The 17,322-nt window shown below is 34.3% G+C and overlaps 2 protein-coding genes across 2 annotated transcripts in view; one reads left to right on the top strand and one right to left on the bottom strand.

Annotated features, from left to right (window-relative positions):
• The window catches only part of LOC125653515 (ADP-ribosylation factor-like protein 6), a 36,027-nt gene extending 27,912 nt beyond the window's left edge, over positions 1–8,115 (bottom strand). The window contains exons 1-2 of the mRNA XM_048883075.2: positions 7,914–8,115; positions 7,112–7,246 (exon numbers count right to left, since the gene is read on the bottom strand). The gene's annotated coding sequence lies outside the window, so the exon portion shown is untranslated. The remainder of the gene's footprint in view (positions 1–7,111; positions 7,247–7,913) is intronic.
• LOC125656602 (uncharacterized) overlaps positions 1–17,322 on the top strand; it is a 50,670-nt gene that overhangs the window by 25,665 nt on the left and 7,683 nt on the right. The window contains exons 12-19 of the mRNA XM_056145624.1: positions 1,911–2,007; positions 8,769–8,859; positions 9,441–9,560; positions 10,537–10,668; positions 10,950–11,079; positions 13,589–13,679; positions 14,125–14,215; positions 15,265–15,425. Coding sequence (XP_056001599.1) covers positions 1,911–2,007; positions 8,769–8,859; positions 9,441–9,560; positions 10,537–10,668; positions 10,950–11,079; positions 13,589–13,679; positions 14,125–14,215; positions 15,265–15,425 — 913 coding nt within the window. The remainder of the gene's footprint in view (positions 1–1,910; positions 2,008–8,768; positions 8,860–9,440; positions 9,561–10,536; positions 10,669–10,949; positions 11,080–13,588; positions 13,680–14,124; positions 14,216–15,264; positions 15,426–17,322) is intronic.

Raw genomic sequence — 17,322 nt, forward strand, 5'->3', positions numbered from 1 at the left:
TATGCTATATAAAGTGCGTGCATTAATTGAATTGATTCGCGCATTAATTGAATTATTGCTCTCTTCAATTGAATGCATTGTAGTGCACATTAGTTTAATTGTTGTCATCTTCAATTCATTGGAAGAGAACAACAATTCAATTATTAACGCTCATCACTTCAGCAGAACAATTAATGCGCGCAATAGTTGAAAATTGAAGATATAATCAATTATTTGAAGAGATCGTCAATTGAATTGTTGCACGAATCAAATGAATTGATGATACCTTCAAATAATGAAAGATATCTTTAATCACTTCAGTTTGTGTTAATCTAGTGCTCCATAGTCTAGTTCTCTGCATTCAGTTTGTGTTAATCTAGTGCTCCATAGTCTAGTTCTCTGCATTCAGTTTGTGTTAATCTAGTGCTCCATAGTCTAGTTCTCTGCATTCAGTTTATGTTAATCTAGTCCTCCATAGTCTAGTTCTCTGCATTCACTTTATGGTAATCTAGTGCTCCATAGTCTAGTTCTCTGCATTCAGTTTATGTTAATCTAGTCCTCCATAGTCTAGTTCTCTGCATTCAGTTTATGTTAATCTAGTGCTCCATAGCCTAGTTCTCTGCATTTTTTGGTATTGTTTGAGATCTACATGATATAATTCATTTCGATCGCCGCATCTGTTTACAAGAGCCCGGAATTTATACTACCCCCTGGTAGTGATATACAGGACATCCCCCTCATAAACAGGAGACGCTGGTAGTGATATGGATTGTCTTTTCAATACTATTAGAATGATAGAACAACTATTTTAATTTTTTCTCAAAGTTGTCGAATTGCATGACATAATTTACACCACCTTTCAAATAATAATAATAATAATAATAAAACAATGAGAAGTTTAATTTGTTCACAGGGTAACGAAGAAGTCAACTCAGACATGCTAGAATGTACATAAAAATGTGACTCGCTGAATTTGACACTTACAAAATAAGTCGCAATTTATCCAATAATTCATGCTTTCCACTAATCATTTAATCATTTTAGAATTGAAACAACTGCACACAAATATACTAACTAGTACATGCAGCATTTAGTTTGTCAACATGGCTACAGTGACGTAATTTGTTAATCCGGAGAGATTTTTATCGAGTCAATGATCATGATAATCCTGGAATGACTCTATCACACACAATATTACGAACTACGTAGTTCCAGCTGATTATAGAGTATAACTCTAACAGTTGTTTATAGCCATAATGAATCGCTGTTGCCAAAATTCTTCAAGATACAATGTACGTTTTGAGGGTGAATGCCTTCACGATGAAAAGCGAAACTTACTGGTTAAGCGTATCTATATTGAGAAGGTCAAGAAGCATAATAGAAAATGAAAATAACCCTGGAAATAGGTACAGGTCAATTTCTGTAAACAAGAGTCATTTTATGGAAATGAAGTGGACGGTTTCTTCCGATATATTGATTTCGTCAGCAGTAATTTTGGACAAATATTGAAGATAAAAGAGAAGCTTTAATAAAGGGTTTATTAGTCCTAGAAATTGGTAAGATATTAATACATTGCTGTATATTTATTAAACGAAAATCCATATTATGAAATTACTCACAAATGATATGATATGCACCATTCAATACATTTATCTCATACAGAAGAAAAGAAAGTTACATCTTGATCGGGACTATTTCAGCTGAAGTGTAGTGATCTTAGCCAGTGGCGGATTTAAAGCCCCCCCCCCTTTTTTTTTTAAATAAAAAATTGAATTAATTAGGTTTAAATCAGAAGTAATGTGAAAACTCTCTAGATTGGGTGAGTATTTTGGCTTATACTTGGCTTTCACATGTGCCCCCCCCCCCGAATTTCTGGATCCGCCACTGTGAACAATGTGCAATTTTAAAAATACCAATTTTTTTTTTTTTAGTGTGTGTAGCCACATTGACTGGGAATTCCGGAAAAGCTACGGGCTTTGTTGTGATTAAACATTCAGGCATTTTGCGGAGAGTCGGCACTCAGCACAGGTAAGATTCTAAGTTCTACAGAGCAACACAGCCTGCATGTTAACGACCCGGCGATCATATAATTCTTGAATAATATGAAAAATATTAATATTTGCACATTTATGGGAAAGGACATTGTTTCTCATTAGTTTTTAGTACCTTGTATGATAAAGTTGGATAGCTCAATAATATTAAATGACCAATGATGGCTATTTGAGTATGTCATTGGGTCACAACTTTAATCAACTTGAGTCACGTTGATTGCATATTCCTTATTGATCTCGTAAATAAAACCCCCTTTTTCCCCCCTGAGACTGGAATCTAACTTAAGATGTACACGGAGTCTGATTCATACTGCAACGTACGTTGATGTCTAATTGATAATTGCGGTCAAAAATACATCGGCAGTGTCTTCGCCGAAGGTATAATATAGAGATGTCACTTTTACGGCAGTGCAGTATATATAGTGATGTACATATGTCACGATATGCGGCAATGGGGACATATCGGTAACCATGTCCAAGGTATCCGGAGGAAAAATTAAAACAGTTTTCAGTTATTTTCATATTTTTATTCGCATAGAAGATTCGTAAAAATACAGCCATGCACCTTCATGTTGCCTTTGATTACTGAATTATTAGCACTGTCGGTAACCGCGACACACTGAAATTGGACTAAAAATAGTTCAACGTAATTTGATCAATGTGAAACGTGTTGTCTCAACTGTTTCAAACAAACGGGGGACTGTAACCTCTCACTAAAGGTATTTGTTTCTTTATCAAGCCCCATGATGTATACAATGTGCCCCACACTTTAAGAAAACGAGCACGCTTTGTAAAAAAAAAAAAAAAAAAAAAGTTTAGAATAGGTCCGGTGTGGGCCTGAAGTCCAGCTTTGCACATCTCCAATTTTTTAGCCTCTCCATCGATACGGGTATTAAACTTCAAGTACTATTTAAGATTTTTATCTAGCAAGAAATTTAGCATGTGTATCGATGTTATTTTAGTTACAACTTGTGTATATCAAAAAAGAAATCGATACATTGTAATAAAAAGAATTCGCTGAATCATTTTGCGAAAATGGTTACCTTTAATGCTAAACCGAAAATGATTTTGTTCCTGGAATCTGCAGGGGGAAAGATATCGACTTTCGTTTTCGTATTATTGTTATATGACACTAGCCGAATAGTTCGATAGCACTAAATCAAGGCACAGGGGGTTAATAAGCCCGATTTAACCTGAAACTCCTCATAGACAGCTTTATTTATGGTTACGAGGAGTTTCGTAAAATTGATTAGTCTACAGTCAAAGGAGAGAATCATTTATTTTCTCAAAGAGAAAATACATGGAGTAATTACTTACCCCGGTAAGACAGATCGCACTAACAGTATATAATTAAATTCCTGATGTTGGTGTCTAAACGAAAGTACCAAAATAATACAAAAGGTCCATGGGCCACATGGCTCGCCTGAGTTACCTTGGCCCACATCTAAAGATTTTCCTTATATATTCGTATGTAAAAATGTGATCCCATTTGTGACCCCAACCTTCCCCCGGGGGCCATGACTTTTACAAACTTGAATCTGCACTATTTCAGGAAGCTTTCATTGATGTAAATGTAAAGTTCTTTGGCCTAATGATTCTGGAGAAGAGGATTTTCAAAGATTTTCCCTATATATATTATAAATATTTTATCTCCTATTGTGGCCCCATCCTACCCCAGGAGCCACGATTGCAACAAACTTGAATTTGTACTGTTAGGAAACTTTGATGTGAATTTGTACTTCCCTAGCCCAGTGGTTCTTGAGAAAAAGATTTTCCTTATATATTTGTATGTAAGACTTTCATCCCCAATTATGGCTCTATCCTACCCCTGAGGGCTATGGTTTTAGCAACCTGATATCTGCACTATGTAAGGAAGCTTTCATGTAAATTTCAGCTCTTCTGGTCCAGTGGTTCTTAAGAAGAAGATTTTTAAATGACCCTACCCTATTTTTGTGATTATCTCCCCTTTGAGGGGGTATGGCCCTTCCTTTGAACAAAATCCAATCCTCTTCTCCCAAGGATGCTTTGTGCCAAGTTTGGTTGAAATCGGCCCAATGGTTCTGGAGAAGATCTTAAAAAGTTGTCAATGTATTTTCACTATTTTGCTATTATCTCCTGTTGGAGAAGGGTGTTGACCTTCATTTGAACGAAAGTGAATTCCCTTGCCCCAAGAATGCTTTGTACCAAGTTCGGTTGAAATTGACCCTGTGATTTTGGAGAAGAAGATTTTTAAAAGTCGTCAATGTATTTTCAATATTTCGCTATTATCTTTCCTTGGAAAGGAGCGTTACCTTTCATTTGCACAAACTTGAATTCCCTTTACTCAAGGATGCTTTGTGGCAAGTTTGGTTGAAATTGGGCCAGTGGTTCTAAAAAGATTTTTAAAAGTCATCAATGTATTGTCACTATTTTGCTATTATCTCCCCTTGGAAGGCGCGTGGCCCTTCATTTGAACAAATTGGAATCCCCTTCACCCAAGGATGCTTTGTGCCATGTTTGGTTGAAATTGGCTTTGTGGTTCCGGAGATGAAATTTTTTAAAAGTTGTCAATGTATTTTCACTATTTTGCAATTATCTCCCCTTGGAGATAGGCGTTGCCCATCATTTGAATAAACTTGACTCTCCCTCACCAAAGGATATTTTGTGTCAAGTTTGATTGAAATTGGCCCAGTGGTTCGGAAGAAGATTTTCAAAAGATTGTATTGTATTTTCACTATTATCTCCCCTTCGAGAAGATGCTTTGTCCCAAGTTTGGTTGAAATTGGCCCAGTGGTTCTGGAGAAGAAGTCGAAAATGCGAAAGTTTACAGATAGACGGACGACGGGTGATCAGAAAAGCTCACTTGAGCTTTCAGCTCAGGTGAGCTAAAAACGTATGACAAAATAGTCCCTGTAGGGCCAAGGGGCAAGGTCCTGTTACACTTAGGTTTGTTACGTACGGTGGTAGACAGACAGAAAGGCACAGGGCCTAAGTCATAAAAATGATCGACTTTGTGTATACCACATTTATTAAATATTTTTAAAAAAACCATTAACTTGTTTATCAGGGCCGTAAATTGACCTTCAATTTGGAGGAGGCAGGAAATTAGGCGGGGGTCTGGGGGCCGCCCAGGCCCCCAGACGCTGAGCGCATTTTGTGCACACTGAACATGTTTCGTGCAAAATCCTTGATTCTAGGGCCTTCTAAGATGTTACTTGACTAACTCATTCTAAAAGAAAGATTTAAATATTAAGGGAGGTATCATGTTCTTAGTTATTGGAAACAACATAAATTCTAATGAACTTTAAATTTTAATTTTTTTTGGCTCAAAAGTTGGAGGAGGCAGCTGTCTCCTCCGCCTCCATGTAATTTACGGCCCTGTTTATATAGCATATCATATGTCATATGACTTCACAAACTATTTCTATTGATAATAATCGGAAATGAAAGGAAGCCAACTTTAACAATCATTAATGTTTGATAACAAAGCTCATTTATATTGGTTATCAATATAAAGAATCTCTCTCTCTCTCTCTCTCTCTCTCTCTCTCTCTCTCTCTCTCTCTTACAGTTAGATATGATAAAAGGAATAAAATTTGATAATTATTATTGAATTATCATTATCAAAATTTAAAGTTTGAAATTCTCATCTACATGTGACATATTTTACATATATGTTTTCTTAAACTTAACAAAAAGAACATATTTTTTTTCTTCAAATTTATAGAGAAATTAATATTTTCTGATCAACTATGACTTTTTGTCTTGTACTATTTTGTCCTACTTTCATGGAATTTCTAATTGTGACTTTTTGTCCAATGCCATTTTTTCCGTGACTTTTTGTCCTGTGAATTTCTGTCCTAGAATCCACTCTGAGGAGGCGTCGGTGGCGGATCCCCTAGGGGCGGGACGGGTCTGGGGATGGGTAGGTTCTCCAAAGAGTGGAAGATAGGTCCACCACCACCTCCTCCCCCTGTAGTGGATCGCCCACAGATTTCCACAGTATAATCTAAAGACGAGCTTTTTGAAGTTTACCCGATCAAGATATTGGGCTCACCGTGGGTGTGTCCGGTCAACAGGGGATGTTTACTCCTCCTAGGCACCTGACCCACCTCTTAGTCTGCTATATATCTATTCTCTCTTATTTTGTATTCCTTATAGGAGTTCAGAGATTGATCACTGTTCGTTAGCTTCACCATTTATGGCCTCTAGCACCGATGCGATAACTGTATACATGGAGAGAGAGAGAGAGAGAGAGAGAGAGAGAGAGAGAGAGAGAGAGAGAGAGAGAGATTTACAATCTTTATATACGGAGTATATGCTTACCAATAAAATAGGGAATCAGATGCTTAACACAGGATATACCTTTTTTAAGAAATTAAAATCAAAGTTCTGAAAGTACCGGTAGTCGGGATCCCTGTTGATAAAATGCTGAGTTTTCACAGACGCTTAAAATATCACGTGGGAACCTATTTGCTCTCTTATAAAGTAAATAGACCCCATTCAAGGAAGATTTCCATGGGTTTTTTTTGTTGTTGTTTTTTTTTTACCTTTGTCCATCATGTCAATATGAAAATTCATTGTTAGATGATTCAGATTCAAATTGAATACGGAACTTTCGGGATGTGCCGACCACAGTCACGTGATGATAACCAATTGTAAGGCAAAGTTGACATCGATACAAATGGTGTTTCGCTAGCAGACGGTCCGTAAAGAGCTATGGGCAGTCCCACAATGACGATCCAAGTCACTATTGGTGCTTAGTACCTGGGTGTACATTAGATGGAAAGGAAAAGGCGCATTTAGATGCGTATCATTGGATGCAAGACGTGAAGTTTTACCGATATCCTCAAGATACTCCTTAGATTTATTTCCCTCGCCAACTCATATACATGTACTTTAATCAAATGCATTTTCCTATAAAATGGTTGTATTGATTTTTTTCTTTCAAAGATGGCATTTAAATGCAGGAATGTGATAGCAAGTTCAGTTTTGATATCTCCAAGGTACTAGTACACAAAAAAAGTTCCAATTTGTTGTTTCTTTATCATCGAGTCATTCATTCTAGAATATTCTTACAAATCATCATATGTATTAATTACCATTCACCAGCATTATCTCCAAGTAATATGATCCAATCCATACAATTCATGTCTGTATGTGCATGTATCTCTGCAGAGGCAGATCGAAAACAAATTTCAAAGGAGATGTCACCCAAGTTTGTACCTTTTCCGACTCTGAAAGGAGAGTTAAAGACCCCGAATTATGATCTTTAAAAATGCAACTTTGGTCTAGATCCGCCACTGATCTACATGTAGAAGGTATGATGTTTTACTCGGAAAAGAAATCTTGGAACATCCAGCATGAAATATACATTGTACACATGATACAACAAGAACACCTACATAATTGTCTGTTTTAAACTAACGTAACCACCGTGTAGAAAAAGATTAGCATAGCCTATTCAAAAAACAAAAACAAAAATGTAAATAATGAGAACTTGAGGGCCTAGGATCGCAATCATATATAGACTAATGTTATGCAAGAATTTATCAAATATTTTACATGGTTGCTTTTGAATTTTTTTTGACTTGCCCTTTCAATTTTTCACTGCTCTAGCTCCGGGATTACAACTTTACAAGTTTTTAGGATATGTTCCTGCGGTTTTGGATTGTCAAAACATTCTGCGTACAAAATATATATGTTGATGTTTTGTTTACATATTTACCCAATAAGATCATTTATTTACTTATGAATTAAAGTAACAAATGCTGACAAATGCATAAAAAATTGACATTTGGATAAATAGTGCAATATCAAGCGAACTATTTTATGAAACGCAGCGAGGAAAAGAGAAGAAAAAAATGTCCGTTTGTAAATGTAAGAGTAAATATGTTTTATAACCTTGTAACTTGTAAAACATTTTTGAATGTGTTTTCCCAAATATCATATCTGCATATATGAAAATAGTTTTTTTTTTGATATCCTGATAATAGCTCATTTAGGCAGTGCTTCAGATGATAGGCACAGATTGGTGATATCGAAAGTCCGATCCAATCCCAACTAAAACAACAAACAAACCATAATAGTGTTTGTTTGAGTTTAGTGTTGCTGAAATAAAAGACATGGAGGAGTAACCTTGGGATGAAAAGTGCATTATTATGACGCAAGACAGCGCATTTTCTAAACATGACACCGGCCCAGAGCTAAGCCCTCGGCCATTGCCAGCAGACAACTTCTGACCTGGACAGTGTTAACGCTTAGCATTTAGGTGTGAGATAGAGAGAATGAAGAACAATATCACTAACCTACCCACCAATGGCTTGTCTTCCGGATTACGAATCCTCTTTAAAATCACCTATGAAGTCGGTGTCGACACGCTTTGGTAATTAATATAATCGTTTGAATAACACACGCTGTAAGTATAGTATCATATCACTGTATATACACTGTACACGTGTATATTGTATAAGTCATGTAGGCCTACATGTACGTTTATATACTACTTGCAGGATGCGCTATTTAAACGATGTATAGATTACCAAACCGTGTCGACATTATCAAAATGATTTCGGAGGTGATTTCAAAGAGGATTCATATTTTTATTTCTATTCAGAAGACAAGCCCCTGAGAATGCGCCATTGTCACATTGCCGATGTCGTGACATGTCATACTTTTTGATACTGTAAATTGAAATAACCAGTTGATGAAATAAAGTCTAATATAATTAAGATCGATCACGCATACCTGATAAACTAGTTCTTTTGGGGAAGTCCGCGATCTAAATTCTATTTTTATATGTGGGTTTTCCCCACGCGTGTCATTTACGACAACTTTTGTTCTACAGCAGGTAAGCCGGCTTGATATTTGTCAATATGTATTTGTATGTGTTTTATATGTGTTGAAATCTTTTCGAGTTTGACAAATCGATGTTGAATGGGTTGAGGTAAACTATTACATACACATTGTATGTTCATTATATAATATTTTGTAATTTTCATGCTTCATGAATTCTTCATGACCTTCGTGTTACAAATCTTACATTTACATCGATTTCAGTGTGTTTCTAAACATCAAAATACGCACCATATTGCTTATATTTCAAAGAGGGAAAGAAATAAAGTAAAAAATAAACAGTGATCCATTTCCGCCAAAAAATTATTGGTTCGCACATATTCTATGGCGTTTAAAGGAGTATCACATATACAATATACGAAAATGCAAACGTCATGTACATATTCAAAAGCTTTTTTGTGTGAACAGGCGATGGATGTGTTATTGATTCTATAAGGAAAATGTTTGCATTATACAACGCGGAAAAGATATACAGTGTACATGAACAACTTCCTTTATATATATCAGATTTTGTCCCATTTGCATAGAAATAATCCGATGGTGGAGTGAATTTTTCTATGATTTTCCATATTGAAGAATCAACACCAGACTATGGGAGACGCCCGTGCAGTCCACTCTACAGCGAACTATTTATATAGGGCGAAGGACCGTGTGGGGACTGGGGCCTTCTCCTACGTCTACAGAGGGGTCCACAAGGTAATCTATATATAAACATATACCGTATACTGCCAGGCAAGTAGCATCGTTTTCCAAAGTGAGATAGAGAGAGAGAGAGAGAGAGAGGGGGGGAGGGGGGCAAGCGAAGAAGATTGATTAAATGATTAAACTTCAAAATCCTCTTACATCACCATATCATTTATTACTAAAAATGGGGACATCCAATCAAACTTTCCATGTAAAATCAACGGACTTGGCATATATGACAACGGGAAAAGGAGTTTTAAAGAAAACGTGGGACAATACGCCACCCCCTTGGTTGCTACGTGCCTGTGTACACAACTTTATAAGGTTAGGTGAATAGTTTTCGGCAGTTCTTTTGGGAATACGATTATTACACGATGTTTATAACGATCTTGTCACTGGACGTTTGATTGTGTTTAATGAATATGATTAAATCACCTTTTGACCGTACCCTTAAACTGCAATTGAAAAAAAAAAAAAAAAAGTGGACAAATATCAAATGTGTATTACATGTCCGTTTGGGATGGGGTGGGGATGGATCTCTGAGACTCTTAAACACCTTTACAAGCATTACTTCCTTCTAAATCTGCATAATCATTCTCAAAATTAGTTTATATATAAGTTTACATTCTTTGCCTTTGAAACGTGACAGCGAATAAAAAAAAATTAAATAAAAAAGCAGTTATATTTATAATTGTTAGAGTTGCATAACGTGCAGTAGTATTAGCTTTTAACAAAAAGATTTCAAGCGATAACAATTATAAATAAGATATTCCATTTCGAAATGCGAGCGTGTTCCATATTTTGACTGGTTATTGTGTTCCATATCACAAGGTTTTACAGAAATACCATACAGGACACGGGCAATTTATTGCGCCAACTTCCGCGCGTTTAATTTCTGAATTCTTCAGCCCCAAAATCACTCCCAGTTTTTGACCTCTCTCTACTATCGATATATGTATAGGTAATTTGAACTATTCCATTATGACAGGGGACTGGTGAGACGTATGCCTTAAAGGTGCCTCGGTCTGGTAATTCTGCCGTGGAACTGGAGCGGGAGACAATAGCACTCACAACCCTGCAGCACGCTAACATAGTCCGGCTCTACGACATACAGCAGGAAGTAAGCCAGATAGTGCTCAACCCCATCCCCCACCCCCACATACACCCCCACCCCCCGAATGTTATAGTATAAGTCAATGAAAAATAAGTAATGTTCATGGAAGCTTAAACAATCTATGATAGAAATGAAAATATCATCTCTTTCATTTTATATACAGCACTTGTTGTAATAAAGTAGGACCTACTTTCCATTTAAGTTGATAAAGAAAGTTTTACATGTAGAACATTTAAGCAATATAAATAGATTGTACATTTAAGTATTGAAATTTTTCCCTACTGTAGATTGGTTCTGGTAGAATGGTGTTTGTGATGGAGTTCTGTCCGAGGGGGTCAGTGCTGAGCCTTCTAGAAGAACCAGAAAATCACCATGGGCTTCACGATATTGATATCATATCACTTATGAGTAATATAGGTACGTCACACAGTAATGTAGGTACGTCACACAGTGATATAGGTACGTCACTACAATAATATACACATGTAGGTACGTCACACAGTAATATATATACGTCACACAGTTATATAGGTACGTCGCATAGTAATATATGCACGCCACACAGTAATATGAGTACGTCACACATTAATATAGGTACGTCACACAGTAATATAGGTACGTCACACAGTAATATTGGTACGTCACTCAGTTACAATATCAATATCACAAAACTCATTAATCGTTTGTATAGATATTACCAAGGAATTCTCAGTATTGATATGGTAAGATTCGCCAGTAGCATAGATACGTCACTGATATTAACGTGGAGCTCACGATATCGACATCTTTTAAACACTTATCAGTAATTAGACACATACAATATAATCACGGGGTTCATTATGTGGATATCGCCGGTAACTTTCATCGGTAATATTGTTATGTCATACATAAAAAAATCTTAAGATATTGATATTGTAACACCCATCGTTAACACAAGTATATCACGTGATATCACCAAGGACTTCCCGATATCGTAATACTTATATCAGACACAGGTACATGTAGATGTCATCAAATGTCGATATTGGTAAAAGATACGTCACCCAGTATCTCTGGCCAGTGATGCATTTGTCAAATTAGATCTATATATTAAAGACAGATAAAATAAATCTCTAAAGGCGGATCAATCATCTTCCCGAGTCGAGTGTTTCTGATCCGCTCCGCTTTATATAAACCCAAGGGGAGCTCGTGACTCGGTAAGATGGGATCGATATTATAATAAAGTTTGTATAAGGAAAATCATCAATCTAATCAATATCATGCTTATGTAAATGTAATAAAAAAAAACCAGTACACTGGTGAATATCATAGATACGTAATCAAACAATACTGAACTGGCATATCATTGATGTTAATATACAAATGATACAATTCTTAACTGACATATCATTGATGTTAATATACAAATGATACAATTCTGAACTGGTATATCATTGATGTTAATATACAAATGATACAATTCTTAACTGACATATCATTGATGTTAATATACAGATGATACAATTCTGAACTGGTATATCATTGATGTTAATATACAAATGATACAATTCTTAACTGACATATCATTGATGTTAATATACAAATGATACAATTCTGAGCTGGCATATCATTGATGTTAATATACAAATGATACAATTCTTAACTGACATATCATTGATGTTAATGTACAAATGATAAATTCTTAACTGGCATGTCATTGATACAAATGATACAATTCTTAACTGGTATATCATTGATGTTAATATACAAATGATACAATTCTTAACTGACATATCATTGATGTTAATATACAAATGATACAATTCTGAACTGGTATATCATTGATGTTAATATACAAATGATACAATTCTTAACTGACATATCATTGATGTTAATATACAGATGATACAATTCTGAACTGGTATATCATTGATGTTAATATACAAATGATACAATTCTTAACTGACATATCATTGATATTAATATACAAATGATACAATTCTGAGCTGGCATATCATTGATGTTAATATACAAATGATACAATTCTTAACTGACATATCATTGATGTTAATGTACAAATGATAAATTCTTAACTGGCATGTCATTGATACAAATGATACAATTCTTAACTGGTATATCATTGATGTTAATATACAAATGATACAATTTTTAACTGACATATCATTGATGTTAATATACAAATGATACAATTCTGAACTGGTATATCATTGATGTTAATATACAAATGATACAATTTTTAACTGACATATCATTGATGTTAATATACAAATGATACAATTCTTAACCGGCATATCATTGATGTTAATATATAAAAGATAGGCCTACAATTCTTCTGAATATCATTGTTGTAAATCACTGCTGGCGCAAAATTATAGAACAATTGTGTTCAATGTTAAAAATATGCGGACGTGTGTGTGTGTGTGTAAAAATATTTACTCTAACGAATATCATAGGTGTGTAATGAAATCGTGAAACCTATATCACATTCTAAGTATGTAATCAGGTATTGCAAGTAGTTTGAATATGATAATCAGATACGCCTGTAGAACGGAAATGCTTTTCATTTCTTAATCGGGTTTTCTTAGATGGGGTTTTTCGCTGTTGTACATCCTTATGCTAAGGTCAATTTATTTTAAAATGTCTAAATTAAGAATGTTTAAACTGCAAAGGATGTAGCGTGTTACAAAAGTAACTGGTGCCTGTTGATACTGACTGGTACCCGTTTTCATTTTGATGATTTTTTTAAAAATTGGAATTAAATTTATTATTACTTTTATCGTTTATTTAATGATAAAGTAATGAATGAATATGAACTTAAATTGTGTTATAAGTAGAACAAGAAGCTGAAATTCTAACATGATATACCAGTATTCTCATTCAAACACACTGCGTTATGACACATTGGGATTCTTTAAATACATTTCAGCGTCAGCTTTGAAATACCTGACGACCATGGGTTTTGTCCATCGAGACATCAAACCAGGAAATATACTCGTCTCTGAAACGGAAGTAGGAAGGTAAACACATCTATCCCTAAACCAGGAAATCATCATAAAATAGATTATAGCATCCTTGTGATAAAAATAGCAAATCATGGACGTTCTGTAATCGACACTATATTTAGATATTGACTATTCCGTACTTACGGAGATAGGATATGTTCTAGCTATTTCTATAAAACTAAAATATAAAAAAAATCCATCCACGATTATATATTTAATTTCCTTGCTATTAAAACTGTTTTCATTTTGAAACCCCTCAGAATAATTTATAATATACAGCACGGTTTATTCATGATTAGTTAAAAAAAGACTTAAAAGACTATTGGAATGCTGCATCCTTTTCAAGTACTGATGAAATGATTAATTCAATGATCGATAATTGTGCTAGGTTTTAAATCCAGCTCAGTTGCTAATGCCTCTGACATATTGCTAAAATGATGCTGAACTTTGAATTGTTTAGAAAAATCTTCAAACTAAGCGACTTTGGTTCGTCTAAGTATATCCAGGAGTCCAACGAATACGAGTCTCTGACGGGAACGGAAGAATACTTGGTAAGGAATCACAACGTGTATTAGATTAGATACAGAGGTATCATAATCAAATTTCAATGTAATTAGGTATTTTCATTAGAGTTAGATATAATCAAAAATAGATTTGTACATTTGCAAAATAGTACGGAGTGTACCGTAGAGGAGCGGAATTTACTAATCCAACCTTAATTACATTGATTAAAGTTTAGTATGTGCTAAATTAGCCTTTGGAAAATGGGCCATATTGCGCAGAAAACGAATTTGATATTCAATGATCTCAAAATACTTGTCAGTTACAGTATGTTTAAAAGTTGGTGATTAGTGTGATATACATTATGTTTAAAAGTTGGTGATTAGTGTGACATGCATTATGTATGATTGATTGAATGGTGTTTGATCTTTAACGTTTCTCCAAAATCTTGTGATTGATAGTCTCAGAATCTTGTAGAGCATGTTCAGAAATCGATTCATGTGCGTATGTACAAAAATTTGCGATACATTTAAAAACATGCGAATTCTATATCTGAACATCTTTTGTTTCACATTCAAAGTTGTTGTTCATGTTCAAAATTTTATGTGTTGTATGTTAGGAGATTACATTTTCAAATATTCGAAAAATAATGTAATTTTTATTTTTGATTGATACGTGCAATCTTGAAATTTAATTGAAATATGTTGGTGTATGTATCGTTATGCACTGCGATATTGACACAGATTTATTTATACTTGTTTCAATGGTGTATCAAGCGAAGTTTTATAGATTTTAATTCAGTGAAATTAAAGACGCTGCAATACACCCGTTTTGTATTTTCTTTCACGAGAATATACTGGTATATCACATGTATAATACAAGGATTTGAACATTAATCACAAGATTTTTATATACTTCGTAAGATTTTGAAAATCATTAACAACATTTGGAATGTATATAGACAAGTTTTGGTACATGTGTCACAAGATTTTGGAACAAAGCATCGATTTACAAGTCACATGCCAATTTACAAAATTATGTGATGTGATATAAAACTGACCTATCAGAGTAGTCACATGATTTTATTTATTTATTAAAGCATCCAATGATTTACGAGCGAGCATTTATCGACCGTGGCTTGCGGGGGAAGTTTACATCCTCAACTGACCTGTGGAGTCTTGGGGCCACTTTGGTTCACGCCATCTTGGGCGAGGTGCCCTTCAGACCATATGAGGGATCAAGGAGGAACCGCAATGAAATGTTAGTATAAAAAAGTACAAAAGTAGTTAATATAGCATTGAACATAGAGTAAATAACAAAAACAAAAAAAAGACAAGATGTTAGTGTTAGGACAAAACAAATAATGTATTATTGTTAGTAAATAAGAAGGAAAGGTGTAAATACAGAAAAGATGTTAGTGTTAGTAAATACAGAGACATAGAAGATGTTAATATTAGTAAATACAGAAACAGAGGATATGTTAGTGTTGGTAAATACAGAGAAGATGTTAGTGTTAGTAAATACAGAAACAGAGAAGATGTTAGTGTTAGTAAATACAGAAACAGAGAAGATGTTAGTGTTAGTAAATAGAGAAATAGAGAAGATGTTAGTGTTAGTAAATACAGAAACAGAGAAGATGTTAGTGTTAGTAAATACAGAAACAGAGAAGATGTTAGTGTTAGTAAATACAGAAATAGAGAAGATGTTAGTGTTAGTAAATACAGAAACAGAGAAGATGTTAGTGTTAGTAAATACAGAAACAGAGAAGATGTTAGTGTTAGTAAATACAGAAACAGAGAAGATGTTAGTGTTAGTAAATACAGAAATAGAGAAGATGTTAGTGTTAGTAAATACAGAAAGAGAGAAGATGTTAGTGTTAGTAAATAGAGAGACAGAGAATATGTTAGTGTTAGTAAATAGAGAGACAGAGAAGATGTTAGTGTTAGTAAATACAGAGACAGAGAAGGTGTTAGTGTTAGTAATACAGAGAAGATGTTAGTGTTAGTAAATACAGAGAAAATATTAGTGTTAGTTAATACAGAGAAAATGTTAGTGTTAGTAAATACAGAGAAAATGTTAGTGTTAATTAATACAGAGAAAATGTTAGTGTTAGTAAATACAGAGAAAATTTTAGTGTTAGTAAATACAGAGAAAATGTTAGTGTTAGTAAATACAGAGAAGATGTTAGTGTTAGTAAATACAGAGACAGAGACGATGTTAGTGTTAGTAAATACAGAAACAGAGAAAGTGTTAGTAAATACAGAGAAGATGTTAGTGTTGCATGTAGTAAATACAGAGACAGAGAAGATGTTAGTGTTAGTAAATACAGAGAAAATGTTAGTGTTGCATGTAGTAAATACAGAGACAGAGAAGATGTTAGTGTTAGTAAATACAGAAACACAGAAGATGTTAATGTTAGTAAATACAGAAACAGAGAAGGTGTTAGTGTTAGTTAATACAGAGAAGGTGTTAGTGTTAGTAAATACAGAGAAGATGTTAGTGTTGCATGTAGTAAATACAGAGACAGAGATGTTAGTGTTAGTAAATACAGAGAAAATGTTAGTGTTGCATGTAGTAAATACAGAGACAGAGAAGATGTTAGTGTTAGTAAATAGAGAGACAGAGAAGATGTTAGTGTTAGTAAATACAGAGACAGAGAAGATGTTAGTGTTAGTAAATACAGAAGCAGAGAAGATGTTAGTGTTAGTAAATACAGAGACAGAGAAGATGTTAGTAAATACAGAGAAGATGTTAGTGTTAGTAAATACAGAGAAGATGTTAGTGTTAGTAAATACAGAGACAGAGAAGATGTTAATGTTAGTAAATACAGAGACAGAGAAGATGTTAGTGTTAGTAAATACAGAAACACAGAAGATGTTAGTGTTGCATGTAGTAAATACAGAGAAGATGTTAGTGTTAGTAATACAGAAAAGATGTTAGTATTAGTAAATACAGAAACAGGGAAGATGTTAGTTTAGTAAATACAGAAACAGAGAAGATGTTAGTGTTAGTAAATACAGAAACAGAGAAAATGTTAGTGTTAGTAAATACAGAAATAGAGAAGATGTTAGTGTTAGTAAATAGAGAGACAGAGAATATGTTAGTGTTAGTAAATAGAGAGACAGAGAATATGTTAGTGTTAGTAAATACAGAAAAG

Source organism: Ostrea edulis, chromosome 7 (assembly GCF_947568905.1).
Source record: "Ostrea edulis chromosome 7, xbOstEdul1.1, whole genome shotgun sequence".
Lineage (NCBI taxonomy): Eukaryota > Metazoa > Mollusca > Bivalvia > Ostreida > Ostreidae > Ostrea > Ostrea edulis.